At 35.9% G+C, this 26,945-nt stretch overlaps 1 protein-coding gene across 1 annotated transcript in view; it reads left to right on the top strand.

Moving 5' to 3' along the window:
• Positions 1-26,198, top strand: part of TDO2 (tryptophan 2,3-dioxygenase) — a 31,742-nt gene extending 5,544 nt beyond the window's left edge. Inside the window, exons 3-14 of the mRNA XM_039218739.1 lie at positions 7,729-7,802; positions 8,691-8,796; positions 10,287-10,377; positions 12,586-12,656; positions 14,077-14,204; positions 15,614-15,800; positions 17,089-17,196; positions 20,349-20,460; positions 22,087-22,144; positions 23,350-23,429; positions 24,213-24,303; positions 26,019-26,198. Coding sequence (XP_039074670.1) covers positions 7,729-7,802; positions 8,691-8,796; positions 10,287-10,377; positions 12,586-12,656; positions 14,077-14,204; positions 15,614-15,800; positions 17,089-17,196; positions 20,349-20,460; positions 22,087-22,144; positions 23,350-23,429; positions 24,213-24,303; positions 26,019-26,172 — 1,260 coding nt within the window. The 3' untranslated portion in view covers positions 26,173-26,198. The remainder of the gene's footprint in view (positions 1-7,728; positions 7,803-8,690; positions 8,797-10,286; positions 10,378-12,585; positions 12,657-14,076; positions 14,205-15,613; positions 15,801-17,088; positions 17,197-20,348; positions 20,461-22,086; positions 22,145-23,349; positions 23,430-24,212; positions 24,304-26,018) is intronic.
• Positions 26,199-26,945: the final 747 nt, after the last annotated feature.

The raw sequence follows: 26,945 nt of genomic DNA, 5'->3' as shown, positions 1-26,945 counted from the left end.
TTCATCAGCTCAGAACCTCTCTTAACCTCTTACTACTAGGACTTTTATGGAGACTATCACATAGGCTTTACCAATCATTAACTCTATTTTCAGCCTTTCTCCCTTCCCAAAAGAATGGGGGGGGGGTAGGACTGAAAATTCCAAGCTTCTAATAATAGCTTGTTCTTTCTGGTGACTGTCCCTCATTGAGGATCCACCCAGAACCTCACCCAAAGTGACCTCAATAGAACTGAATACTTTCCTTTCACATAGGAAATGACAAAGTTTTCAGGTGTTGTATCAGGAACTAGGGTCAGAGACCAAATTTTAGAACCAGAAATGTTCCTAATGCTCTTGTCACTTAGGAAATTACAAGAGTTTCAAAAACTCTGTGCCAGGAACTGGGGGACAAGGACCTATATATATTTTCTATTATTGTCTCAGTATGTTACTGAAGTCTAACAGTTGGGAATTACAAGGCAGCCTTGTAATCGTATGTGGGAGAAAGAGAAAAGACTTCAGAGAGAGTGACCTCCATTTATATTCTGGCTCTGTCAAGTACCGGCATCGGTAGTCTCAGGTATCAGATGACTAAATCCATGAGCCTATGGAACAGCTCTAGTACAATGCCTGGCATATAGAAGATGTTATAAAACCACAGTTCTTTTCCCTTATCCTTTATTGAATTTTCTCTATCCATCTGTCCAAATCATTTCAGAAAAAATATTGGCCAATTATTTGGGAATGATCACTTTAAGCTCGAACTCATGAGAACTCAAAATGCCCAGAAGACAGTTAGTTGCACCTGAACAACTTTTACTGAGAAGGTGCTTAGCAAACTGTTGACTTACTGACCTGCCTGTATGCAAAGATTAAATATAAATATGCAACACACAGTACCTGAAGCTTCACAATTTTATTTTATTACTCTTAAGAAAAAAATTTAAAGATTTTTTAAAGTTTATTTATTTTTGAGAGAAAGAGAAAGAGAGAGAGAAAGAATATGTGGGTGGGGGGAGGCGCAGAGAGAGAGAATGAGAATCCCAAGCAGGCTCCACACTGTCAGCTCAGAGCTCAATGTGGCGCTAGAACTCACAAACCATGAGATCATGACCTGAGCTGCAATCAAGTGTCAGACACTTAACCAACTGAGGCACCCAGGCACCCCGGAGCTTCAGAATTTTAAAGCAAAGCTCTTTGACTGCCTTCATCGGTTATCCATGTTTTTCCGTCTCATGTTTCTCAATACTGTCAATAAGTCACTTTTCTGTTTGATCCCTGAACTCTAAATTCGTCTTTGACTCTGCTGAAAGAAGAGTGATGAAAAGATGACATTCACTTTTGTCAAGAAGTTGTTGTGTCTTTGTTTACCTGGCTTGATGCAAAAGATTCAAGGGGAAGAACACACAGTACTCCTTGTTTAGAGGAAATAAAGCCTGGGGAGGATGTCAGGCAGAAAACTCATGGATAATAAATACATGTGATAAATGTTAAGAATTTAAATATAAAAATCGGCTCTTGAATCACTGAACAGGAAGTAATTATTGTCACCTAAGGTATCATAGAAAGAGGAAGCGCTATTTGAAATGTGTTTTAAGGATCACTTCCTCACACCATACACAAAAATAAACTCAAAATGGATGAAAGAGCTAAATGTAAGACAGGAAGCCATCCAAATCCTTGAGGAGGAAGCAAGCAAGAACCTCTTTGGCCTTGGCTGCAGCAACTTTTTACTCAACGTGTCTCCAAAGCAAGGGACACAAAAGCAAAAATGAACTATTGGAACCTCGTCAAAATAAAAAGCTTCTGCACAGAAAAGGAAACAATCGGCAAAACTAAAAGACAACCAGAAGAATGGGAGAACATATTTGCAAATGACATATCAGATAAAGTGTTGGTATCCAAAATCTATAAAGAACTTATCAAACTCAACACCTAAAAAACAAATAATCCAGTGAAGAAATGGGCTAAAGACATGAACAGACACTTCTCCAAAGAAGACATCCAGACACATGAAACAATGCTCAAAATCACTCATCATCAGGGAAATACAAATAAAAACCACAATGAGATATCACTTCACACCCGTCGAAATGGATATAACCAACAAGTCAGGCAGTAACAGATGTTGATGAGGATGCGGAAAAAGAGGTTCTCTTTTGCACTGCTGGTGGAAATGCAAAACGGTACAGACACTCTGGAAAACAGCATGGAGATTCCTCAAAAAATTAAAAATAGAACTCCCTATGACCTAGCAATTTCACTATATTCAAGGGATACAAGTGTGCTGTTTCAAAGGGACACATCCACCCCTCAATGTTTATAGCAGCACTATCAACAATAACCAAAGTATGAAAAGAGCCCAAATGTCCATCAATGCGTGAATGGATAAAGAAAATATGGTATATATACAATGGAATATGAATGAATAAAGAAGATGTGGTATATGGGGCACCGGGGTGGCTCAGTCAGTTAAGCGTCCGACTTCAGCTCAGGTCACGATCTCACAGTTAATGGGGTCAAGCCCTGCGTCGGGCTCTGTGCTGACAGCCAGCTCAGAGCCTGGAGCCTGTTTTGGATTCTGTGTCTCCCTCTCTCTCTGACCCTCCTCTGCTCATGCTGTCTCTCTCTCTCTCAAAAAAATAAATAAAACATTAAAAAAAATTTTAAAAAGAAGATGTGGTATATATATACAATGGAGTATTACTCAGCAATCAAAAAGAATGAAATCTTACCATTTGCAACTACGTGGATGGAACTAGAGGGCATTATGCTAAGCGAAATTAGTCAGAGAAAGACAAATATCATGTGACTTCACTCATATGAAGACTTTAAGACACAAAACAGATGAACATAAGGGAAGGGAAGCAAAAATAAAATAAAAACAGGGAGGGGGACAAACATAAGAGACTCTTAAATATGGAGAAGAAGCAGAGGGTTACTGAAGGGGTTGTGGGAGGGGAATGGGCTAAATGGGTAAGAGGCATTAAGAAATCTGCTTTTCATCATTGTTGCTCTATATGCTAACTAATATGGATGTAAATTAAAAAAAAAAAAAAAAAGAATGAGTTAGGGGACCCTGGGTGGCTCAGTTGCTTAAGCAACTGACTTCAGCTCAGGCCATGACCTCGCGGTTGACGAGTTTGATCCCCGTGTCCGGCTCTGTGCTGACAGCCAGCTCAGAGCCTGGAGCTTGCTTCAGATTCTTTGTCTCCTTCTCTCTCTGCCCCTCCCCCACTTGTGCTCTGTCTCTCTCTGTCTCTCAAAATAAATAAATAAATAAAAATTTTTTTTTTTTAAAGAATGAATAAGAGGTCAGTAGGTGGGGGGACAGGGAGATAACTCTAAGCAATGAGAATTTAGAAGATTCTTCTAACTTAGTCTCTAGGCTCGGATTTATTATAAGACATTTGGGTGGAAAGTGACAGGGAATGAAATCTGAAAATAACATAATCTGTTATAAGAGTGTGAAGTCTTCTGTCCTCTCCTAATAAATTCAGGCATTATGCCAATTTTGTTGAATATTTAAAGATACAAGTTTATTCCAGTAGCATCAGAATTTGCTATTTCTTTTCGAAGAACAGACTTGTCTATTTGAGCATTTTGCAAATTTTCCTGACTCGAAACTCCCTTTGATGGTATTTTAATGTATGGTATTAAGTATTACTTTAGTAATAATAAGATGATCCATATGAAATTGCTGGTATTTAACCATTTGGACTTATCAAAATTAAAATTTCAGATGATCCAAACTTTGTACTATGGCTATATTAAGCTTTTTCATCATTTCATTGATTTTATTTGGTTGATTAATTATAAAATATGTTCTTACTACTTTCAAAACTTATTTTTTAATACTCTTCTTTTTTAATTTTTTAATGTTTATTTATTTTTTTGAGAGAGAAAGAGTGACAATGAGGGAGGGAGACACAGAATCTGAAGCAGGCTCCAGGCTCTGAGCTGTCAGCACAGAGCCCCTCGCGGGGCTCGAACTCACGAACCATGAGATCAGACCTGGCCTGAGTCGAAGTCAGACACTCAACCGACTGAGCCATCCAGGCACCCCTCAAAACTTATTTATGAAGAATATATCATAGTGCTTCTGTACAATTTGTACTATACAATTTTAAAGTGGGTTTTCATTTATAAATACTACACTTAATCTAAAAGAATTCTGTAAAGTTATATAATAAAAAACAGGATTTTTTGACCAATTTCAAATGGCAATATATCAAATTTGACCTGGAGAAGGAATAAATGTCCAAAATGTAGGAGTTTTACAACAAATTAATATCATCAATAGTGGACAAAAGCGGTTTTTATAACTTTGTGTTTGAAAAATGATACATCTGACATTTGAAATAGCAATAGAATTATTTTTCTGATATTCATGGCTTTTAAGAAATATGCAAAATATGACAATATGAGTTTATCTATTAGCATTTCTCCGCAAAGATCACACTCCATCGCCCAGGAGAACACGAGTCACCTAGCTCCTGACTCCTTTCTGATCCATTTTTGTTGTGTGAGACACAACAGTTTTCTTACTTACAAAATGGCTTAGAGCCACCTTATATATAAACACATCTCCCAATATTCTTTCCCCTTGGGAACTAGTCTTCCTAGATCCATACAGGGGAAGAAATAATCTCTTAATTGATCCTTAATTAGCATCACAAGTACCCCTTCCCTTGAAATAGGCATCCTAGTAGTTTCTTGCCTGCCTTTTCTTGGGTCTGTCATAATAATACCTGAGCAAATATTACTTACGGATGGCTGTAGCTGAGTTTTATGAGATTGACTTTGGAAAGCTTCTATTGTATAACTAAGTTTAAATCCCGGCTAAGGGGTTTTAATTTTCCTCAGGCTGCCATCTATGAGAATCAATCAAAGCACTAACAACAACAATAAAGCAACATCAACAACAAATGACGTCTTGATACAGCAAAAGGTAATTCACTCTGTCGACCAAATGGATGACCTCTTGGATGGCTGCTATGTTCACAGAACCTTCTTTGCTTAGAAAGGAAAAACATTTTGAAAAACAAAGAAAGTAGCTGTTCATTTCAGTTCCTAAATGTATTAGATCTCATGATGAATTAAGAGATCTATATATTAATTAGGCTTTCTCCAAAGCAGAGCCTGCGACAGAGACTTGAGCAGAGGGAACATATTTGGGAGATATTCCCATGAATAATAATGACAGAACAGGAGTGTGAGACAGGAAGGGAAAGATGAAAAGCCAAGGGATTCATTAGTGAGGTCGATGCCCTGAATAACTGGGATTCTTCCAAGATGGTTTAGCGAAGGGTACAGAGTGCCTTCAGAACTACCTTCTGAAAAATTATATGCTGGAGCATTTATCCATGGGAACTCCCTTCTTGGTTTAGTGTTTCTGTCTTTAACAGAATTTAACAGTCTTTAACAATGTTGACTAAGAAAAATGTGAACAGTGGGTACAGGGCAGGGCTAGAAGCTGCAGTAGTTCTAAGCTTTGATGGTTATGGAATAATGTTATGGAATATATTGGAATATTCCATATAATATTAAGGAATATTATGGACTATAACCTGTTATAGAATGTTCCATTTTTTCTTTATTCTATTCATTTATTCTATTTATTTATTTATTCAAAAGACTAAAATGGAACATTCTGTAACAGGTGAACAGGTTCACATAGCCTTTTTTATAGAAACCAATATGGTGATGGCTGAAGGAAAAAGAAAATTCCTATTCACTTTCTAAATTTTGCCCAACCCGAGATCCTGCTAATTCTGGCCTCCATTTCATCTCCTAAGCTCACTTCTCTATATCCTATCCTTAAAAATCACAATGAAAGAACAAGAGATATAGGTTTTGGTTTTAGTAGTCTTTATTTTTTATATTTTTTATGACATATGTGAGGGGGGGAAGTCATCTTATCTCTCAGGTTTTAGGTATTTTTACTCCTAAAACAGATTATATGGTTTCTAGAATCTGTTTTAGGCCCAGAATTGGTCATGATTCATGTCTTCTAAGAATGCTTATCAGTCAATATTGCCTTTAGCATATTCCTTCTGTAATTAATGTGTACGCGCATAAGGGTGTATAGTGAGATTTGAAATTACCACAAATCCTTGCCTTGTACTGGTAGGTTCTGTATTTATCTGCTTTAATGCCTGAAGATGTCATCGCTAAATTTGATTCTTTGAAGGGCACCTGGGTGGCGCAGTCGGTTAAGCGTCAGACTTCGGCTCAGACCATGATCTCTCAGTCAGTGAGTTCGAGCCCCGCGTCGGGCTCTGTGCTGACAGCTTGGAGCCTGGAGCCTGAAGCCTGCTTCAGATCGTGCGTCTCCCTCTCTCTCTGCCCCTCCCCCGCTCGTGCTCTGTCTCTGTCTCTCAAAAATGAATAAATGTTAAAAAAATTAAAAAATGAATAAATTTGAGTCTTTGAGTTAAAGTATATTTCGGGGAGATCTGTGTAAAATATATCTGTATATAAAATATCTTGGGGGCAGCAAAGACTATACTGGTTATGAAGGTTTTACACCTGATCATGAAGAAAGATTTCTCAATCTGAGGTAAACATCGCATTGAGAAATTGGTTTCCAAGTGGCAACATTTTGTGTGTATGTATATAAATATCTCACTCTCTATATAACCAGTCATAAATTTTATAATACTTTTGATTGCAAAAATTAATGAGAATATATGTATTCAAGGCATTGCCAGTTACTTTCCTGGCTGAAGGAAACAAGCTTTTCTTATACTAATTTATATTTCCCTGATGCACTAAATTCAAATCTTGAGTAATTGGTGCCTGTGTTGCTTAGGTTAACCACTGAATTGACACTACTTAGAAAACCCAAGTGGAATCCTCTTTAAAAAAAAAAAAACAACTATGCTGCTTTGAAAATATCTAATTTTTCTAATTTGTAATGAAAAAACATCTCCTTATTTCTTTCACTAGTATGTTTACCAATAAAGGAAGAATACTTCTCAGCCTAAAAGGCTTAAAGAGAGTAAAATAAATAATTTGCCTATGTTCTTTGTAAATACATACCAAGTTGTACAAGCATGTGTTGAAAGGGAAGTTATTAAACATTTTCTGCTTCGAGACACCGTGGGCAGGGCGCTAAGAAAGTGACTCTGCCTCTTTTACAGACACCCCCTACCCACTGTGTGAGCAAGGCCAGTCACCCGTAAAAACCCAAAGGAAATAGGAGAGGTCTAGGGGATGGTGTTGATGGTTTCCCAGTTCTCTCTATCATATGGCATGTTCATGTTATTTATTTTTCTGTAAGATTGTATTAAACATTATAATTTATTATAGTCATAAAAATCAAAATTTTAGGGTGGATTGGGATCTTCAAAGCCATGATCATTTTTGAACACTTTCATTTCTTTTGGTAGTTGATAGGTATAGAAGTTAAATCACTTTTTCCCATAGCATGCAATTCATCCGTGGCAGAGCCAAGACTAAAAATGAGGTTTCTGACGTCTAATTACTTTGGCAAATTAGACATCAACTGACCATTTTGAAGTTAAGTACGTGGGAAATGCTGGCTGCCGGTGTAGTTCTTAGTGCGTAGCAGTGTAGTGCAGTATCAAGGACAGGGTGATGGGGTTCCCGTCCTAGCTCAGTGGTTTTTAAAGCAACAGTTTAGAACTTGGACAAATAAATTATGTTTTCTAGGAAAAATATTTTATCACCAACATTGTTTCGAATTGGGGGCACTTTATTACTGTTTTTATGTTATCTATAAAGCACTCCCGTGTGGATGACTCTCAGTGTCCTATAACTGCTATGCTACAGATAAGCAGTAAATTAACAATGTCCATGTAAGTTCCAGTATAATACAGTACAACAGCCCAACCACTGGTAATTTATCAGATGAGATTCAGGCCAGAGCACAGTGAACAAGAGATGGAAATGTGGTTTGAGCATGTCCCGTGCCTCTGTTATGTAATTGATTTCTTTTCCCAGAGATACCCAGGTTCAGCTTTTGGCTTAGCACTTGTAAGAATATACAAATATGAGACTGGGAGAATAAATGTTTGTATTTTACAAGCTCATTATATTATATATCCTAAATTGCTGTGCCAAATGTTTCATTGGAATAAATAAATGAAGTGTCTTTTTTTTTTAAAACTTAGCCTCCATTGTTTTATTTAATGTTTGTCATCTTGGATATAAAAGCAGAACTTGGCTAGTCAAATGACTTGGTTTGGCAGAATAGCCACTTTTTTTTTTTTAGCAAACAAACTGTCCCCAACACAGATCCACGCTAAAGTTTACAGAGTTCAGCTTCTGTACCAGTTGAAACGACAGCCTACCTAAGAGCACACAGAGAAAGCTGATTGGCTGGTGCAGAGTGAGGAGGGTATATAAAAGTTCGCCCCATAGACTATCTGGGAAGGTCAGCGATATCACCTGTTCAGAGTCAAACCTCGGTGCTTCTCAGACAGTACGTTTTCACCATGAGTGGGTGCCCATTTTTAGGAAACAACTTTGGGTGAGTGTTTACCTCTGTTTTAAGTATGGTTAGGCTCTTAGAAATGTCAAGTAAGAACGATTCAATTTCTGAATTTCAAAAGCATTGAAAATTGTCACCCATATTCTCTTGTTAAAAACTTTAGAAACAGTAAGAGAATTTTGATCACTCAAATTGTTAGTTATTATGATTTCTCAAGGTCTCCTGTTTTTCTCCTCACTTATGTAATCTGTAGACGTGCTTTTAAAAAATTGTCCATAGAAGGCAGTGAAGACGACAAATCACAAACTGGTGTGAATAGAGCCAGCAAAGGAGGACTTATCTACGGAAACTACCTGCACGTAAGTGGTATAGCCCTTACAGCGTTCGGCTTCCATTGCTAGGTGCTAAATTCCACGAAGTGACCTTTTCATGTTTTGGGATTTTTTTGTTTGTTTGTTTTGTTTTGTTTTGTTTTCCCAGTCAGCAAAAAGTTTTCTGGACCTAATGATATCTCTTTACATGCAATGCATGCCTTTTCAACTTTTTAAAGAATAATTCAAGAGACTCCTATATGAATATTCACTTCTCTGACAAAGATACAATAGAAGCAGAGAGGACAGAATTTTGAGCTGAAGAGTGTGAATGATAAGATAAAGTGTAGATAACTGGCAGGCATTGCACAACTTGTGTAAATAAGACATGGTCACTGAATCCCAGCCTAGATCGTTGCAAATGAATCCAGAAAAAAATATTTTTTAAATCCTTTATCAGAAGGTAGAAATGTCAAAGACACATCTTTTCTTGAAACTATTAGTAAATGAAAGAGACATATTACAAATGAGGTTTTGGCAATAATTCTGGGGTAAATTTACAGCCTGTTTGTCTTCTCTATGTTTTAAGAAGTGCAATGTTTAGACCCTTTGAAGCTTTCATTGATGGGTTTCTGAGGACGAGCTGATAAAGAATGTTAGGATCTTCTTAGAATAGGTTTTTTGGGGAATAAAAGAGCAGAAGATTGAACGGTGAGCTCAGCAAGTGACCAAACTTTTATCATACTCATTTCAAGAGACAGAAGGGATATAATTTCTCATTGAGTGTAATGGTATTTGTTGTGATAGAATCCTACCAAGTATAATTTCTTCTGAAAAGAATAAAAATCATAAATTTAACTCATTCTTCATGATAAAACTCATGCATTGTTGAAAAAATAGATTGCTTCTTGAGAATTTGGGAACTGGGGATTTTTTTCAGTATTGTATTCTACTTTTTTTTTAATGTTTACTTATTTTTGAGAGAGAGAGAAAAAGAGGGAGAACACAAGTGGGGGAGGAGCAGAGAGAGGGAGACAGGATTCGAAGTGCTCACACTGACAGTAGCTTCAGTGCAGCGAGCTCGATGTGGGGCTTGAACTCACGAACTCACGAGATCATGACCTGAGCCACCCAGGCACCCTTTGTATTCTACTTCTTATTAAAATTGAGTAAAAAAAAAAATACAAATTTTACCATTTCAAAATTAGTCTTTCTTTTTTAAAAAGTCTTTTTTTAGCTTTATTGAAATATAACTGACGTATAACATGGTGTAAGTTTGAAGTATATAACATGTTATTTTGACACACATGTATTGCAAAATGATTACCATCATAGCATTAGCTAACATCTGCATGGCGTCAAATAATTACCATTTCTCTTTGGTAGTGAGGACATTTAATACCTACTCTCTTAGCAACCTTTAAGTATATACAATCCAGTTTATTAACTATAATCCCTATGCTATATATTAGATCTTCATAATTTATCCATCTTATGGAAGTTTATACAAAATCAGTCTTTCTATTTTTTGTTTAAAGTTGGAAAAGGTTTTGAATGCACAAGAACTTCAAAGTGAAATAAAAGGAAATAAAATCCACGACGAACATCTTTTTATCATAACCCATCAAGGTAAGTTGCACTAAAGGTTGGATGGTAACTAGTCCACAGGCATTTCCCAACAATGAGGAAACCTAAAATTCTTTTAACTATAAGATGGCGAAAGATTAAAAAAATCACTTTTGTTAGAAATCCTTGAGGATAATTTGCTGCCAGGTAAATTCTCATAAGGCATCCTTGTAAGGATTATGACAGTCATCTTTTTTTTTTTTCACTGTTAATTGGATCATGGAGGACTTTCTTTTTTTTGCCCCTAAATCCAAGGGAACTTTCTATCCCTTGGAATTCACAAAAAAAATTGTAAGCTAACATGTTACTATTTTTCAGCTTAGAACTTTAAAGAACTATCTTCAAGAAATAGATCACTCAGATGTAGTGACTTTACATAATCGTATATAAATCTGGTACTAAACAGAAATGTTAAATTTGCCTAAAATGTATGTTTTTTTCTCTCCAGACTTCTTACCTCTTGGCAGTGGCTTTTAATGTAGGAACCCATGACTTTGGGAGTTTAGAAAGCCCCTGAACTCTTTGAAATTGTGTGAAAAATTTCATGAATACGTATCTTAAAGAGGCCCATGACCCCAGAATATTAAGATTTACTCTGGGACGCGTGGGTGGCTCAGGCGGTTGAGCGTCCGGCTTCGACTCAGGTCATGATCTCACGGTTCGTGGGTTCGTGCCCCGCATCGGGCTCTGTGCTGACAGCTCACAGCCTGGAGCCTGCTTCAGATTCTGTGTCTCCCTCTCTCTCTGACCCTCCCCTGCTCACGCTGTCTCTCTCTCTCAAAAATAAACATTAAAAAAATTAAAAAAAAAAAAAAGATTTACTCTAAGGTTATTGCTGTCATAATATTGCCGTCTGTCTGATCAGGGCCAGTGACTCATTCTAGCCAGTGCCCCATTTCTAGACATGTTTCTCCTCCCCACCAGTTCTTTGTATCTTTTCCTCAAATGGTTGTTTGCTTGAATGGATGGTTAAAATGAGCAATTCCTTGGAGTAAAAAAATAGAGGTGGAAAATAAGTGGCTTGATGTGTCACTTCTCCTGTTTTCATGTTTATGCTTTTACTGGTGTCTTAGGCCAAGAAGAATCAGCAGAAAGGAATTGTGGCAAGGTAGCACAAATTTGAAGTCAGAAAATTGTTTAGAATCCCATCCCTACCATTATAAATTATGTGACCTTGATCAGGGGTCTTGATCAATGATTCTATTTGTCTGTAAAATGGAGAGAATGACTTTATCTTCTCATTCTTAGAGTTTCTGTGAAGATGAAATGAGTTAATGTGCCTTAAGCACTTAGCCCAACGTATGGCATATAATAAGCATCCAACAAATGGAAGTATCATTATTTGATAGGGAGACTTTCCTTCCATCCTTTGGCTACAACTTGTGGTCAGTGGGTCACAGAATAAACCACACAAAGTCAAATTTGAAAAAAAGATACAGAAACGGATTAATAAACATTTGATTTGTTCTTTGTCCAAATATGAAAACTAAATCCCCGAAGGTCTCCTTACATGTAATTTAAAATTATAATTTGATTCCTCTAATTAGTACAGAAACATAGCCTTTATCCATACAGTAGCACCAAACGGAATGCACTAGAAATCTCTAAGATTATTGATACTCTATGCTTATCTAATAACTACATTGGCTATATAATTCATTTATTCATCAAATAATCAGCCATGGTTTATCTGATGCCAAACACTGTGCTAGGTACTGAGGGGAGTAGGTGAGTATAATGAAGTTTTAGACTCTTCATAAGCTTGTCCTCCCATAATACTCTAAGCCTCTAGAAACTAAACTATTGTCATATTCATTAGGTTAGTGACGTTTAATGTCTCAGTTTATAGATGGAGCTGAGTATCACTGCACTTCCACAAACCTTGAGCTTCTGAACAGGAAGTTAGAATTAGATCATGTGCTATATGTTAAAAGACCTAGACAACATATTTGTTGAGAGAAATTAAAATAATAATAACGAATATAAAGCATACAGATAACATAGCTGGCATATTAAAACATCCAAAAACGAGAAGGCTATGGTGACTTTATCGCTAATATTTGTTTTTAGCATAAAATAAGGCTGTATTGACATCTATTATTTTAAATTACATTTTATTTCTTTTTCACTGTGTTAGCCATATCTTTCATGTGATTATGGTCAAGAAGTCTCCCATAACTTTTCAACTGACAATGATTTTTCTCGTTGCAGCTTATGAACTCTGGTTTAAGCAAATCCTCTGGGAATTAGATTCTGTCCGAGAGATCTTTCAGAATGGCCATGTGAGTTATTATATCACAATATTGGAAATATACTTTTTTCAGAGAATGTAGAAAAATGCTGTTGATTAGAAAAACTTCACACCAAATGAGGGAATTATTATGTAACAGAAATATTTAAAACACCTTTCTGAGTGCACAAGAATGCAGTCATACTTTCCCGGTGCCATTGCTATCTTCCAGCTACACATTGCTCTAAGTTTCCTTTCAACTTTTAGTTTCAAGGCCCTTGTTTAGAACTTGATTTTGTTTTTGGGCTTTTTTTCCCTTGATGGTAGATTGCCAATATAGCTAACATAGATCCTTTAATTAATAGATACCAGGATTGCGTTTCTAATAAGTACTTACTGTGGGAAGATAGAAACGATGATGAGGAAAGTGAAACAGTAAGAAAGGAAGAGGTAGCAAGGTAGCAGTAGAAGGAAGAAAGAGAGAAGGGAGAAGAGGAAGAGAGAAATACAGAGGGAAAGCCTGGGGGAAGATCAAGAGTGGGAGGAGATGGGGCGCCTGGGTGGCTTAGTCGGTTAAGCGTCCGACTTTCGCTTAGGTCATGATCTCGCGGTTCGTGGGTTCGAGCCCCGCGTCGGGGGGCTTTGTATATATACATATAAAGAGTGGGAGGAGAGCAGAACAGAGCTGATGGGCACCTCCCCACCTCCCACCCTGACTCCTGCTCCCACATGCCTTCCCCAAACCTCACACAGCCTCAGGTCCTTGCCTCTGAGCCCCTGCTCCTGGAGAACTCTGCACAGACAGTAATTTTCCTGTACATTTGAATACAATCTCTATTTATGTTAATGGCAATATCTAGGCCCTCAGTAAAGAGCAGATCTATCAAGGTGTTGCTTAACCCTCACCCAGAAGTTTCCATGTTTCCTTGACCTGTATTTCTGGAAGCAAACTAAGAGAGAAATATACTTTGAAATCAGTGGCTATTGGGTTCCAAAATTTACTTCTTACTTGCTTCCATATAATTTTCTATTTTTAAAGACTATTGGGAGTGCTGGGTGGCTCAGTTGGTTAAGTGTCTGACTTTGCCTCAGGTCATGATCTCACGGTTTGTGTGTTCAAGCCCCGCCTGGGGCTCTGTGCTGACAACTCAGAGCCTGGAGTCTGCTTAGGATTCTGTGTCTCCATCTCTCTTTGCCCCTCCCCCACTCATGCTCTGTCTCTCTCTGTGTCTCAAAAATAAATAAACTTTGAAAAAAAAAAAGAACGACTAATGATTCTAATTTTGTACACAATCTTTGCACACAACTTATAGTTGCTATTCATTCAATATATACATATGGCAAATGGTAATTCCAATATTCCTCCTTAAAATAGAGAGAAAGTTAATAGGAATGCATTGTGGTTAGTAGTCCATCTTGTATCTTCTAGAAATCAGAACTGACTACTTAATGTTTTATTTCGTAACTCTCAGGTCAGGGATGAAAGAAATATGCTTAAGGTTGTTACTCGAATGCACCGAGTGGCAGTGATCCTTAAACTCCTGGTGCAGCAATTTTCTGTTCTGGAAACAATGACAGCCTTGGACTTCAATGATTTCAGGTGTGTACATGTAGCTTTGTAATAGTGTAGCTCAGTTTACCTTTCCATTCCAGTAGGGTAAGAAGAGAACATGTGTGCTGTGTGCTGTGTGAGTAAGGAGCCTGTCCTCCTGACCCTGTGTCACTATAAACATGTGGGAGTCTTAATCACAAATCATTTGAGAAGTTATTAAAAATATTTCATTACTCACTTTTACATAAGAACATAATGTTATGACCACTTCATTTCAATTCATTGCTGTGTGCCCTGTTTTTGTCTCAAATGAATGTTACACTTGATCTTAGCCAAAGGCTGAGAAGCCACTGACGAATTTTAGACAACTTATCAAAATGGCTAATGTGGCTGATACAATACATGCAACTAAATTTTTAAAAAATTAAAAACTAAATATAAAAGAGAAGCAAGAGTTGGTGGGAAGCCTGTCAGCAGCAGTGTCAGTTTAAGTCATGAATTGAACTATAAATTCTAGCTCTGCATCCAGGCAGCCAAAGCCATATTTATATTTTTTAAGAAGCTTTTTCATGTGAAAATCTAAGAGATTTTTCTTTAAGAATAGCAGGTGCATTTAATGCTGTAATAGGCATTTAATAATGTGATAGGCTGTCTCCAACATATGTGACAGTCAAGGGATTTAAAAAGCCCTTGTGTTATGTAGAAACTAATTTGACAATAAACTATTTAAAAAAAAAAAAAAAAAAAAAAAAAATAAATAAAAGAAAAAAAAAAATAAAAAAAAAAAATAAAAAGCCCTTGTGGTGGATTTAAAAATTTGAAATCTTACAACCAATTAGATGAAGGAAGCTTAGAAGGATAGAAGAGTTTGGGTGGTTGTGGGGTGGGAATAAGAACATTTTTTGATTGCCTGTTTTGTGCGAGGCAGTATCTCATTGTCTACTGGTAGGATCTCATTGGTATTCATACTACTAGGTAGTGAGATCAACAATAATATCAAAGAATATAAGTTTTAGGAAGGATTGAATAATATTTATAAAGAATCTCTCAGCACTATAGAACAAAAGTATTGTTCAAGGTACACCTGTTTTTATCTTAGGAAAAAAATTAGTACACAAACGTATACGTGTATGTATCTGTACATTTGTGTATATGTATATATACGACATATATATCATGTATATATATCATATATGACATTTCCCAACCTATATAAACATGCCATCTTTAAATTGATTAATCGACAGCAACAATGATGTGTAGGTAGCTCAGTTGTATTTCTTCGATAAGGTTAAACCACAGGTCCAACTCTAGGCAGTTACGTTTCCCTGTTCTCCGTGATGTCTGGAAGAGTAAAACTAATGACCTCTCACAACAGAGGAAATCATTACAGTGATTTACAGTGTCAACTCCTATCTTCTTTCTTTTCTCTTCCCTTCCTCCATTTATCCTCAAAGAGAGTACCTGTCTCCAGCATCAGGCTTCCAGAGTTTGCAATTCCGGCTATTAGAAAACAAGATAGGTGTTCTTCAGAGTTTGAGGGTCCCTTACAACAGAAGGCATTATCGTGATAACTTCAAAGGAGAAGATAATGAACTGCTACTTAAGTCCGAGCAGGAAAAAACTCTACTTCAACTAGTGGAGGTACACGCTCAAGTACTGTCTCGAAAGTCTAACTCCTCACATCTTGTTAACTGCTCTTGTCCTGCATCAAAATTTTCAAACTCAAAGATTTTGTCACATTCACTGTAAATAAGAACAAAAAGACTTTAAACGAATGCTTAAACTCAACTAATTAAAATATTGAAAATACTAAGAACTCCCTTGAGAATTTCAGAAATATTTGTATAATCAACTCTACGTTAATACTTAATGAACTTCTTATAAAACAATTCCTTTAAACACCCTGCTAAACAACCTTTAATTAGCTGATTTTTAAACTGAGTGTAGTTGATTATTCAGTGAGCTTTACTTCTCTAAAATATTCCATTATTGAAATGTTCCACAAATTGTGTGTTTTTCACAAACCACCTTTCTAAGAGTATAGCCTTCAAAATTTGTTCCTTTCATGTCTTAATGCCCCATGGGTCTATAAAAGGTCTTGGGGGGTTACTGTTTTTTTCACATATAAATTATTAGCTAAAGATTATATGATCTTGATTTCCTTTACAAGGGTTTTTCGTTTTCAAATTAAAATGTTCTTTTTGTGACTTATACTTTGCACACTGATTCCCTGGGTATTGTGAATGTGGATTTAGGTTAATATATATAACGCTGCTCATAAAGATAGGGAGGGAAAAGAGTCACAAAGCTGATTTCAAAACCAAAAACAGGCCAGATGAGAATCCAGAGATGCATGAATTTTGTTTCAACTCTACATTAAAAAGCCTTGAGTATGTTAACTATACTGGAATTAAATTAAAGGAAAGGAAAGGGAAAAAAAAAAGGTTTTGTGGACTCTTAAAATAACTGAGTGTTCAGTTGATTTCAGATTTCAAAGTTGCCAAGATATCATGCTCCTCCGTTTAGAAGAGATATCATATGAATGTCGTAATTCCTGCATGTCCTAAGACATAAGGTACTTTGAGAAGAAACCAGAAGACTTCATTAAAACAACATTTAGATATGTTCATAGACTTTTAGAACAAAATTGGAATTTCTGTAATAACACATTTTAATATTTTATAATATTAAATATTATTTAATATTTTAATATGTAATAACAGAGTAAATATGATTGTTTTAAAGATTAAGAAGTGAAATATAATAAGTTGCTATTCATTAAATGAAGACTTTTAGTGGAAAGAGAAATATTTATATACAAAAAAACTTAAGACATATGTTCTGTTTCAAGTTCATAGATGTTGGGTAAAATGTATTATACATATTTTAAATTTTATAACATATTTACTTTAAAAAAATAATGCTTCAGGCATGGCTGGAAAGAACACCAGGTTTAGAGCCACAAGGATTTAACTTCTGGGGAAAGTTTGAAAACAACATTCTCAAAGGCCTGGAAGAAGAATTCACAAGAATTCAGGTATTTATGATGCCATAAGTAAATATGGTTACTACAGATGAAGTATTTAAAATTTTATTTAACAAACCTTTAGTTTTCTCTTAAACTTTCGTTTTTCTTATATTCTTTTTCTTTCACAAAAGCATCTACACAAAATATATTACATGATTAATTTTATTTTATTTATGTACAATAAAATTTAAAGTAACAAGTTCATTGTAGGCAAGATTTTGTGTTTGATAAATATAAAGATTAATAGACCTTTTTTATTTCTAATGAAAATTTCATATCATGACCAATTCTAGACAGAAGTAGGCTCACAAAAGACTAGTCAATCAAAGATATCCTGGGTCCTTCTTATCGGCTCTCAGTTCAAATTTCTTTCACTTGAGAAAGATACTGTTGATTGATTGATTCCTCACTGATCTCTCAAACTACAACCCTTCCTCCCCCCATCCTCTCTTCATTACTAAATTTTTTGAAAGAATTATTTCAATTCTATGTCTGGAGAGGCTGTATCTGGAGAGGCTGTAGCAGGTAGTGACTACAGCAGGGACTTTGAAGTCACATTGCACTGGTTCAAGTTCAACCCTCATCTCTTAATAACTGTGACATTGACCTTCTTCTGTTACTTAACCTCTATTTGCTTAACTTTCACCAATGGTAAAACAGAAAGTAAGAGTATTTACCTTGTAGAGTTATTGTGAGCATTTAATTAGATTAATATTGGTAAGGTATTTAGAACAGTAGTTAGCATAATTATTTCTTTTTCTTTCATCTATTCCTGAACCCAAACCAGTCTATTTTCTTGTTGCATCTTTTGCAGATGGCCTCTAGGTATATAAATCCAATGGCCATTTTTATTTTACTTGATCTCCTAGTGGCATTCAATAATAATGACTGCCTATTATTTTCCCTTGGATTTGGTACATAACATTCTGTCTTCCTTTAATCCTCTGGCCCTTATTATCTCGATTTTTTTCTTTTATTGGTTCATTTTTCTTTCTCAAACCAGTAAGTGGGGGGATTTCACAATGCATTGACTTAGACCCTTTGTGTTCTCTCTTTGTACTTTTTCACTGGATGAACTCATTTATACCCACTGTTTCAAAATCTACTAATATGCCAATAAATCTCAAATATTTATTTTCAGCATAGATATCTCCTTTAATTGCCAATTACATATTTAACGCCTTACTTTCTAATTTCCTCCTGGTTCTTTCAAAAACATAATGATAAAAACAAACTTAAAAATAACTTCCTTTTCCTTCCACTCTCATATCAACTTAATCTTCTACAAGTTGAAGTTTTTCTCTTATAAACCATCTAGTTTGTCAAGGCTGAAACATGCAGTTGATCTTTGGGACCTCCCTCTTCCTCAACCACTTATTCAAATTACCACAAAATCTATCAACTTTACCTTCTAAATAGCTCTCAGATATCTCCATTTAATCTACCACCACCAATCAAGTGCAAACTGCTATTGCTTTTCACCTGGACTTATATTCTCTCAACTATTCTACACTTCTCTCCAATATGACTCCATCCCAAGTTGTTCTCCATACTGCAGTTGAAGCAATCTTCTCAAAATGCAGACCTGATCCCATTTTGCTTTAGCATAAAACCTATCTATGACTCCCTATTGTTTTTAAAATAAAGATAAACATCTTTAACATAGTTTTCAAGGTGTTTTGCGATCTCATGTGGCCCAACCACACTGAATTTCCTTAAGTTGAATTTACTTCTTTGAATTTACCACCATCTCACAGTCTTTTTATATGGTATTCTCTGGACTTGGAATATTCTTCCGCAGGTGACTCCTTCCCATTTTTCATGTCTTGGCTCAAGGAAAACTTCAGAAACATCTCCCCTGACCTCCTCACCTCTATAATTTATCATGGCATTATGCCTCTCCTGTATGCCTACTGTCAATACTTGCAATGTAATACCTAGGTGATTATTTGTTCAATATCTTATTCCCATCAGATAATATGCACACCAGATCAGAGAACTCGACTTTTTTCAGTGTATTTATTTATTTTGAGAGAGATAGAGATTGTGTGTGTGTGTGAGTAGGTGAGGGGCAGAGAGAGTGGGAGAGAAAGAGAATCCCAGGTAGGCTCCTCACTGTCAGCATAGAGCCCAATGCGAGGCTCAAACGCATTATTATAAGATCATGATCTAACCCGGAACCAAGAATCAGATGTTTAACCCACTGGGCCACCCAGGCATCCCAAGGAACTCAATTTTTGCTCACCTTATGCCTATCACCTTAACATGACATTCACTAAATAAATGAATAATTAACTGACAATCATGTGCATACGAGTTCTTACCACATTAACAATCATTCAGACACTTGAAAATAATTGAGTTTACTAATTTTGCATCAACTCAATTAAATGAGTTATAGGTAAAACATTTGTTGGAGGCAGAAGAATAAGAATTTCCTGAAATGAGTCAATAGATATCAAATGAATAAATATCTGAGGGTGAAAAATATCTAAGAAATTATATTTACAAAATATAATACTGATTATGGAATTTTAATAGAGTGAATAGTTTTACTGACTGCAAATTCTTAACTTTTCCTTTGTTTCCTTTCCTGTGTTAAAAAATTGTTGTCTAAAATTAGATCGTATCGACCACTTGTAGTTATCTCCAGTTTTGCCCATCCAAGTCCATTTCTCATTATCTTTATGAAAATCTCTCATGATGGGGCGTCTGGGTGGCTTAGTCAGTTGAACGTCCGACTTTCGCTTAGGTCATGATCTCGCGGTTCGTGGGTTCGAGCCCCGCGTCGGGCTCTGTGCTGACTGCCAGCTCGGAGCCTGGAGCCTGTTTCAGAGTCTGTGACTCCCTCTCTCTCTGACCCTCCCCTGCTCACGCTGACTCTCTCTCTCTCCTAGAAATAAATAAAAAACATTAAAAAAATTAAAAAAAATCTCTCATGATATTTGAGATTAACAATCCATGTAAACTTAAATAAAAGGACAGGACCAGTGAGTGTGGAGAAGACCCATCTCCTAATTTGTTGTGCTATTAGATGATACGGTTAATATTCCAACTATACCCTTCCTGCTCCTGGTGATTCTATTTCTCACAAAAGATGTTTTCCAAAATAAGAATCTATGGTCTCTCTTGGGAATATTAATGCAATATTTTTCCTAAAGGCTAAGGAAGAATCAGAGGAAAAGGAGGAACAAATGGCTGAATTTCAGAAACAAAAAGAGGTGTTGCTCTCCTTATTTGATGAGAAACGTCATGAACATCTCCTGAGTAAAGGTATTTTATTCTAAGGATCTTTTCCACAGAATGTATGACTGTGAGATCAAAGTATCAAACCTTATGTGGGGGAAATAAAATGAAAATTTATATTCCACTTACGGAAACAAGAACTGAGTTTATTTTATCTGTTACAATCTTATGAAGAAATTTACATGCTCAGTTCATTTTCAAGACATTAGCCAGAAGCTTTCATAATGTACATCAGACGTGTTGGATACCAAGAGAAATTGAATATGATTTTGCAATTAGTTCACAGCCTAATAGGGATGGAAATGAAGACCATCGGTGTCATTGTAAACAGTACAGTAGCAGCCAGAGACCAAAAGAATAACTATTATGAGGGCTTGACAGAGAAAAGGCGGACTAGGAAAAACACATATTTAGACCTTCCGGCATAATTAATGTTGAGCTAGTATTTTCTGAAACCAATTGACCAGTATAATCAACACTTTCATCATTTAACGCTTTTATATGTGTTCATTTGTATTTGAATCTTTTATTATAAAGTGCTTATAAAGCTTTTGCAAATAGGCAGAATAGAAGCAAATATCAATTTTTATAATATTAGTATAAAGCATAGCAGTACATGAAATTAGTATGAAATTGTACAAACAAATGTTGTTAGCCCTAGTTTTCTATAATACCTCTGTAAAGAACAGCAAAATTTTGTTTGTCTGCTGATAGAGCAAAAGCCTTTTATTAGAGCACACATATAAGATTTTTTTAAGTGTTTTGTTTTATTTTTAAGAGAGAGAGGGAGAGAGAGAGAGAGAATGGGGGATGGGGCAGAGAGAGAGGGAGACACAGAATCCAAAGCAGGCTCCAGTCTCTGAGCTGTCAGCACAGAGCCCGATGCAGGGCTCAAACTCACAAGCAGGGAGGTCATGACCTGAGATGAAGTCAGACTTAACAGACTGAGCCAACAGGCATCCCTATGAGATTTTATATAATGGTTATACTCCTTGAAGCTGAGTGATTTTTAAGTAATCTAAGTAATTTTAAGTGAATTAAAAAATTACTTTCAAATGAAACCTCGGAATGAGTCTTATTTAACTTTTTAAAAAATAAGTCATTTTACTATATGACCTGAAAAATATATTTTATCTTGGAAGTAAAGTATTTTCTATATCAAGTTTTCCTAACATGATATTTAAAGGTTTTGAAATTTTAAAGTGCATATATATTATATATATATATATATATATATTTAAGGTGTATTTATGTATAATACATATTACATATATATTTAAAATGTATGTATATATGTTTGCTTTTTAAAATCTAAGGAATAGACAATTTAAATTAAACTTTACATTGTTTTCAGTTGGTCAAGCGTCCAACTTCAGCTCAGGTCATGATCTCGTGGTTTGTGAGTTCAAGCCCTGCATGGGGCTCTGTGCTGACAGCTCAGAGCCTGGAGCCTGCTTCCGATTCTGTGTCTCCCTCTCTGACCACCCTTCCCCAGCTTGCGCTCTGTCTCTTCCTCAAAAATAAACATTAAAAAAAACCCTTTACATTGTTTTCTAAAAATGTTTAAAACTTCATTATTTAAGGTGATGATGCTAAATTAATATGGCTGCCCTAAATTTCTCATTAAATTAAAACTTGCTATGTATCTTACAGGTGAAAGACGACTGTCATACAGAGCGCTTCAGGGAGCCTTGATGATATATTTTTACAGGTAATAGCAAATTAGAAGAGTAGAAGCAGAAATTGAGGAGTAGATAAAGATAACATATAAAGTATAAAGCTTATAAATTGCAATCATAGTTTTAAAGAGTCATTTAGTTTGGGGGGAATGCTTAGAAAATAATTGTGAAGGTTCATTAGTTTTTTTCTTTTATATAGTACAAATATTTAATTTTATCCCTGTAGTGGGGAGAATTATACATATATACACTTACTAATTGATGAAACATCCTTTTAGTTAAAGTCTACAATATATCACGTGACATTAAGTGTCCTAAAAAGCCAAAGTTTAATCTACCTCAGAAGCCTGGTCGTAAAATGTGTTCCATCATTAAATAAGGTTGTAGAGTTATTCCTATTTTATGAAATTTTTTAAAACGTGGATAAAGTGAAAACACCTTTATAAATTGTTCTCTTTATTCTGCAGTTTCAAGTAAAATATTCTTCACTGCCTAAAGTGTTTGAGGTGTCCCTTAAATGTCCACCTACTCCCAAAACATGTGTATAAAGGCCTCATCTCCATGTGTCATAACTTACATGTGCCAGAACAACAGAGAAAACACTAGCAAATATTAAAAACAGCAACAAACATAAAACCTCTGTTTACTGGACCTCTTACTTGTATTTATCTTATTTTTTAATCTTCTCAAATTCATTTCTTCAGAAATATCAACAAGATCTTTTGACTCTTTTCCTGAACTCCTACTAAATGTATGCCACTCAAGTTCATGTATCTGAAGCAAAAAATGTACTGAGATTTGTTGAATGGTTAGAAGAAAGGAAAAAAATATATATATATATAATATATATATATTATTTATATTATTGGAAATAAAGGGCAGTTTTTGTTTTTGTGTTTTAATATCTTTGCCCAGACGTGTTTGAGTAGTATTAGTTGGTGAATCTGACATAGTGTATATTCTACTTTTTAATAAGAATCAATGTTAAGTGTGACTCTGGCTGGTTACTTCATGTATATTGCATGGAATATTCTAGACTCTTTAAACAAATGCTATAAGATGAGCGGTAGTATCTTCATTTTTGAGAGGAAGCAACTAAGACCGAGACAATAATCCAAAGCTGTTACAGCTCTTAAAAGGCAAAGTTCACCTTTGTTTCTGGGACCAACAGATTATAAAACTCCTGCCCTTCTGAACACACTCAGATGCAGTAGATTTATTATTATTTCTCCTTTAGGGAAGAGCCTAGATTCCAGGTCCCCTTTCAGTTGCTGACTTCTCTCATGGACATAGACGCACTCATGACCAAATGGAGATGTAAGTCTGCCCACCCCTTCCAGCACTACCACCCCAAGCTCGCTAAGTCTTCTCCCCCATCCTGTTCCTTTACTCCTTTTCTCTCTCTGTCTGCTCCCCTTCCCACTATCTTTTCTTTCCTCCTTTGGGTGTGAATGAGTTTTTTTTAAGAAGTCAGCCCAACAATTACTCTCTTCCAGGGCCATTTTCCTGGTATACACAGCAGGCGCAGCACCTAGGGCACAGAGTGCCTTTAGGAGCCCATGAAAATGTATTATTTAATAATCACAAGAAAAAGTTAACTATAGGTTTAATAAAATGTCTTAATATATAACCACAACTTATTCATCTTGAATCCAATACAATTTTAAAATATAATTTTATGTACATGCACTTATATACATATATGTATTTGTGTATATAATACATGCATATACATATATGCGTGTGTGTGTGCGTGCGTGTGTATGTATGTGTATTTTTTAATGGAGGAAAGGACTCATGCATGAAGACAAAGGTGGCGAGGGCTCCTGAAAGTCATAATGTGGCCCTACTCTTCCTTATTGTGTTGGCAGGCTAAACATAATGATGGGCGGAGTCATATGCACGTAACCTGAATCAAGTGGGGTGCCAGGCAACCTACTGGTTTCAACTGGCTCTCACATCTAAACCTTTCATATGGCTACGTGATAAGGTGGGAGCCTTTTCTCAGAAGCAATAATCATTACCAACCCCTTGTTTTTAGAACATAGTGGAACTAATGGCAGAAAAATATCCATGGAGTTAATTTGTGTGTTTGCCTAGATAATCACGTGTGCATGGTGCACAGGATGCTGGGCAGCAAGGCTGGCACTGGTGGGTCCTCTGGTTATCAGTACCTGCGCTCAACCGTGAGGTACGATGGGGAAATTCACCTGTTTTTCTTGGTGGAAGTCACGGATTCTTTGTTTCTCCATATGCATGTGCATTACCTAGGAAATGTGATTTATACCTGCTCCCATCTGAACTGCTGACACCACATTCATACTGGCTAGATTAAGGTATTCCTATTAGAGAGGTCATTGTAAAACTCCTTAGTCCTGGAAGTTCACCTTGAGGTGAGATGGGGCAAGCTACCAGTGGCTGCACCACCTGGGAAGATATGAGGAGTTCATCCACATAGGAATGCTTTCAACCCATTCTGGCCCAAGTTTGGACTAGACTCTAACAGTTATCATTCATTCCACTGATGTCCTCAAGCCCAGGTGAATAACACAGGTAAAAAATAGTTTCTTGTTCCCTGGTATGACTCTATTGTCTAAAAACTACTTCCATCTACCCCAGAGAGTGTCCAGAGAGTATTTACAAGGAAAGGGGTCAATATTTATTTAGCACTTAAAACCTGCTAGAGAGATTTCTAGGACATCTGTGTTAATTTATTTAAAGTTTACAATACTATAAGTGGATATAAAGATAGATATATGAAAAGAAGGAAACTTACAAGGCTCTCTGGGAAAGGAGAATCAGTTCCAAATAAATTAATCAGATATTCACATTTCGTCTCCAAAATTCTTTATATTCTATATGGCTTTCAAGCCTATTCATCTCTATCCCAATCTCAGATTCACCATTATAAAACATCCAGGTTCAATTTTTCATCATGTTTATAAATTTTCACTTTCCCCAGGGCAAAACTCTAAACTAAGATTTATAAGATTCATAGGATTGAATTTTCACAGTCATTACGATACTTTCTCTTTCCCTGGGGATACATTATCTAAGCATGAAACAGTACATGATCTTCTGCAGGACATGAACCCCCATATCAGCGGGTGGGGGAATAATTAACACAAATAGCATTTGGAGTGTGCCATGATCCCATGATGTCTTTACAAAAGCCCAGTCAGAGGAAGTGATTATAGTCCTTAGTTTACAGAGTTAGGAGCCAAGACACTGAGGTTTAGACAACTTGTCCAAGATCACTCGAGCTGCAAGTGACAGAGCAGAACTTGAACTCTAAGTTGACCTCAAAGGCAAATGCTCTTCTGCTATAAACCTGCAACAGTTAAAACAGTTGACTAAAGCACACAAGAGCTATTGTAAATGTTAAAACCACATTTATAGACACCTATTATGAATCTAAGATGGGAGTTCAATTTATTAATCAATTCATGTCAGTTACTTGACAGCTACTTTGCAGGTAGGAAAGATTTTCTAATGGATGACTAAGAATTTTGTGTGCTTTAGTTTTTTAAATTTTGTATACCATCTTTTAAAACCAGAAACAAGAACACACTCTTATCCTTATGAAGGTAGCATGACAATCATAAGACTCTAGGTTTTCATCTGAACAAGCTTGGTCAGGATCAACAAAACACATAATAGTGTTTTATGGGCATGAACTTTGGATATGGAATGAAAATAAGGCCATCTTAATGATTATACTCCTTAATTATACATATATAATGTATTACACATGTAAAATATGTAATACACAAAGTGTAATTTATAATATATAATTAAGCATATTAAATACTAATTATGGCAAAAACTCATGAAATTTTTTCTTGAAAAACTTTCAATATTTCATGTCAATAAATCTACAACATCTGTATATCTGTGTTTTTCCAGTGACAGGTACAAGGTATTTGTAGACTTATTTAATCTTTCAACATATCTGGTTCCCCGACACTGGATACCGAAGATGAACCCAATTATTCATAAATTCCTTTACACGGCTGAATATTGCGACAGCTCTTACTTCAGCAGTGATGAATCAGATTAAAATCATCTGCAAAAGTCTATGAAGACCTGGGTTTCTCAGTCTGTGTTTTTAAAAATTTTCTATGACATTTCATGATACACCAAGTGTCCTAATGTAATATATGTATATACGTAGGTAAGCATTGTGGTACTCTGATGATTCAATCCTGGAAATAATTTTATTAACTCATTTTTGTAATGATGAATTAAAGGAATTAATTCAGTTAAGTTGTAACATTGTACATAGAAGGTTTTCCTATTAAAAACTCAATGTCCCCTGATAATTACACCTTAAGGTGAACCATTTAACATAATCATTATCTCATTTCGTACTTTAATAAGCATGAAACTTCAGTGATTTCAAATATTTTATGCAATAAAATGTGTCATTCTATACAAAGTGTTACAGACAAAAAAAAAGAATTTAAGAAATAGTAAGAATTCATCTTTCTGCCATGTATTGTTTTCGAAACATTGCTTGTATTTATTAGGACTCTCGATGACCAATGACAGAAATCTATCTGAAACTTGCCTAGAAGGGACTTGGCAGGCAATTACCCCACTAGCTCAAAGAATTAAGAAGAGCCTGGAGATCCAGTTCCTGGAGAACTATATTCCTGGAACTTTTGAGGATCCTCTGTGTCTCATCTCTCCTTTTCTGTAGGTGTTGGCTTCATTCTTCCGTATCCTAAGCCAGCTGGGCGAGGTCCCTGCTTCCAGAACCTCTGGACCAGAAAGCCAAAGGTGCTCGTCCCAGCACTAACGCTTGTGGTCTGGGAGGTAGAGTCATCGTAG

The sequence above is a fragment of the Hyaena hyaena genome, unplaced genomic scaffold, assembly GCF_003009895.1.
Source record: "Hyaena hyaena isolate Hyena2069 unplaced genomic scaffold, ASM300989v1 scaffold_773, whole genome shotgun sequence".
Taxonomy (NCBI): Eukaryota; Metazoa; Chordata; class Mammalia; order Carnivora; family Hyaenidae; genus Hyaena; species Hyaena hyaena.
This window is presented reverse-complemented; position numbering and strand designations above follow the sequence as displayed.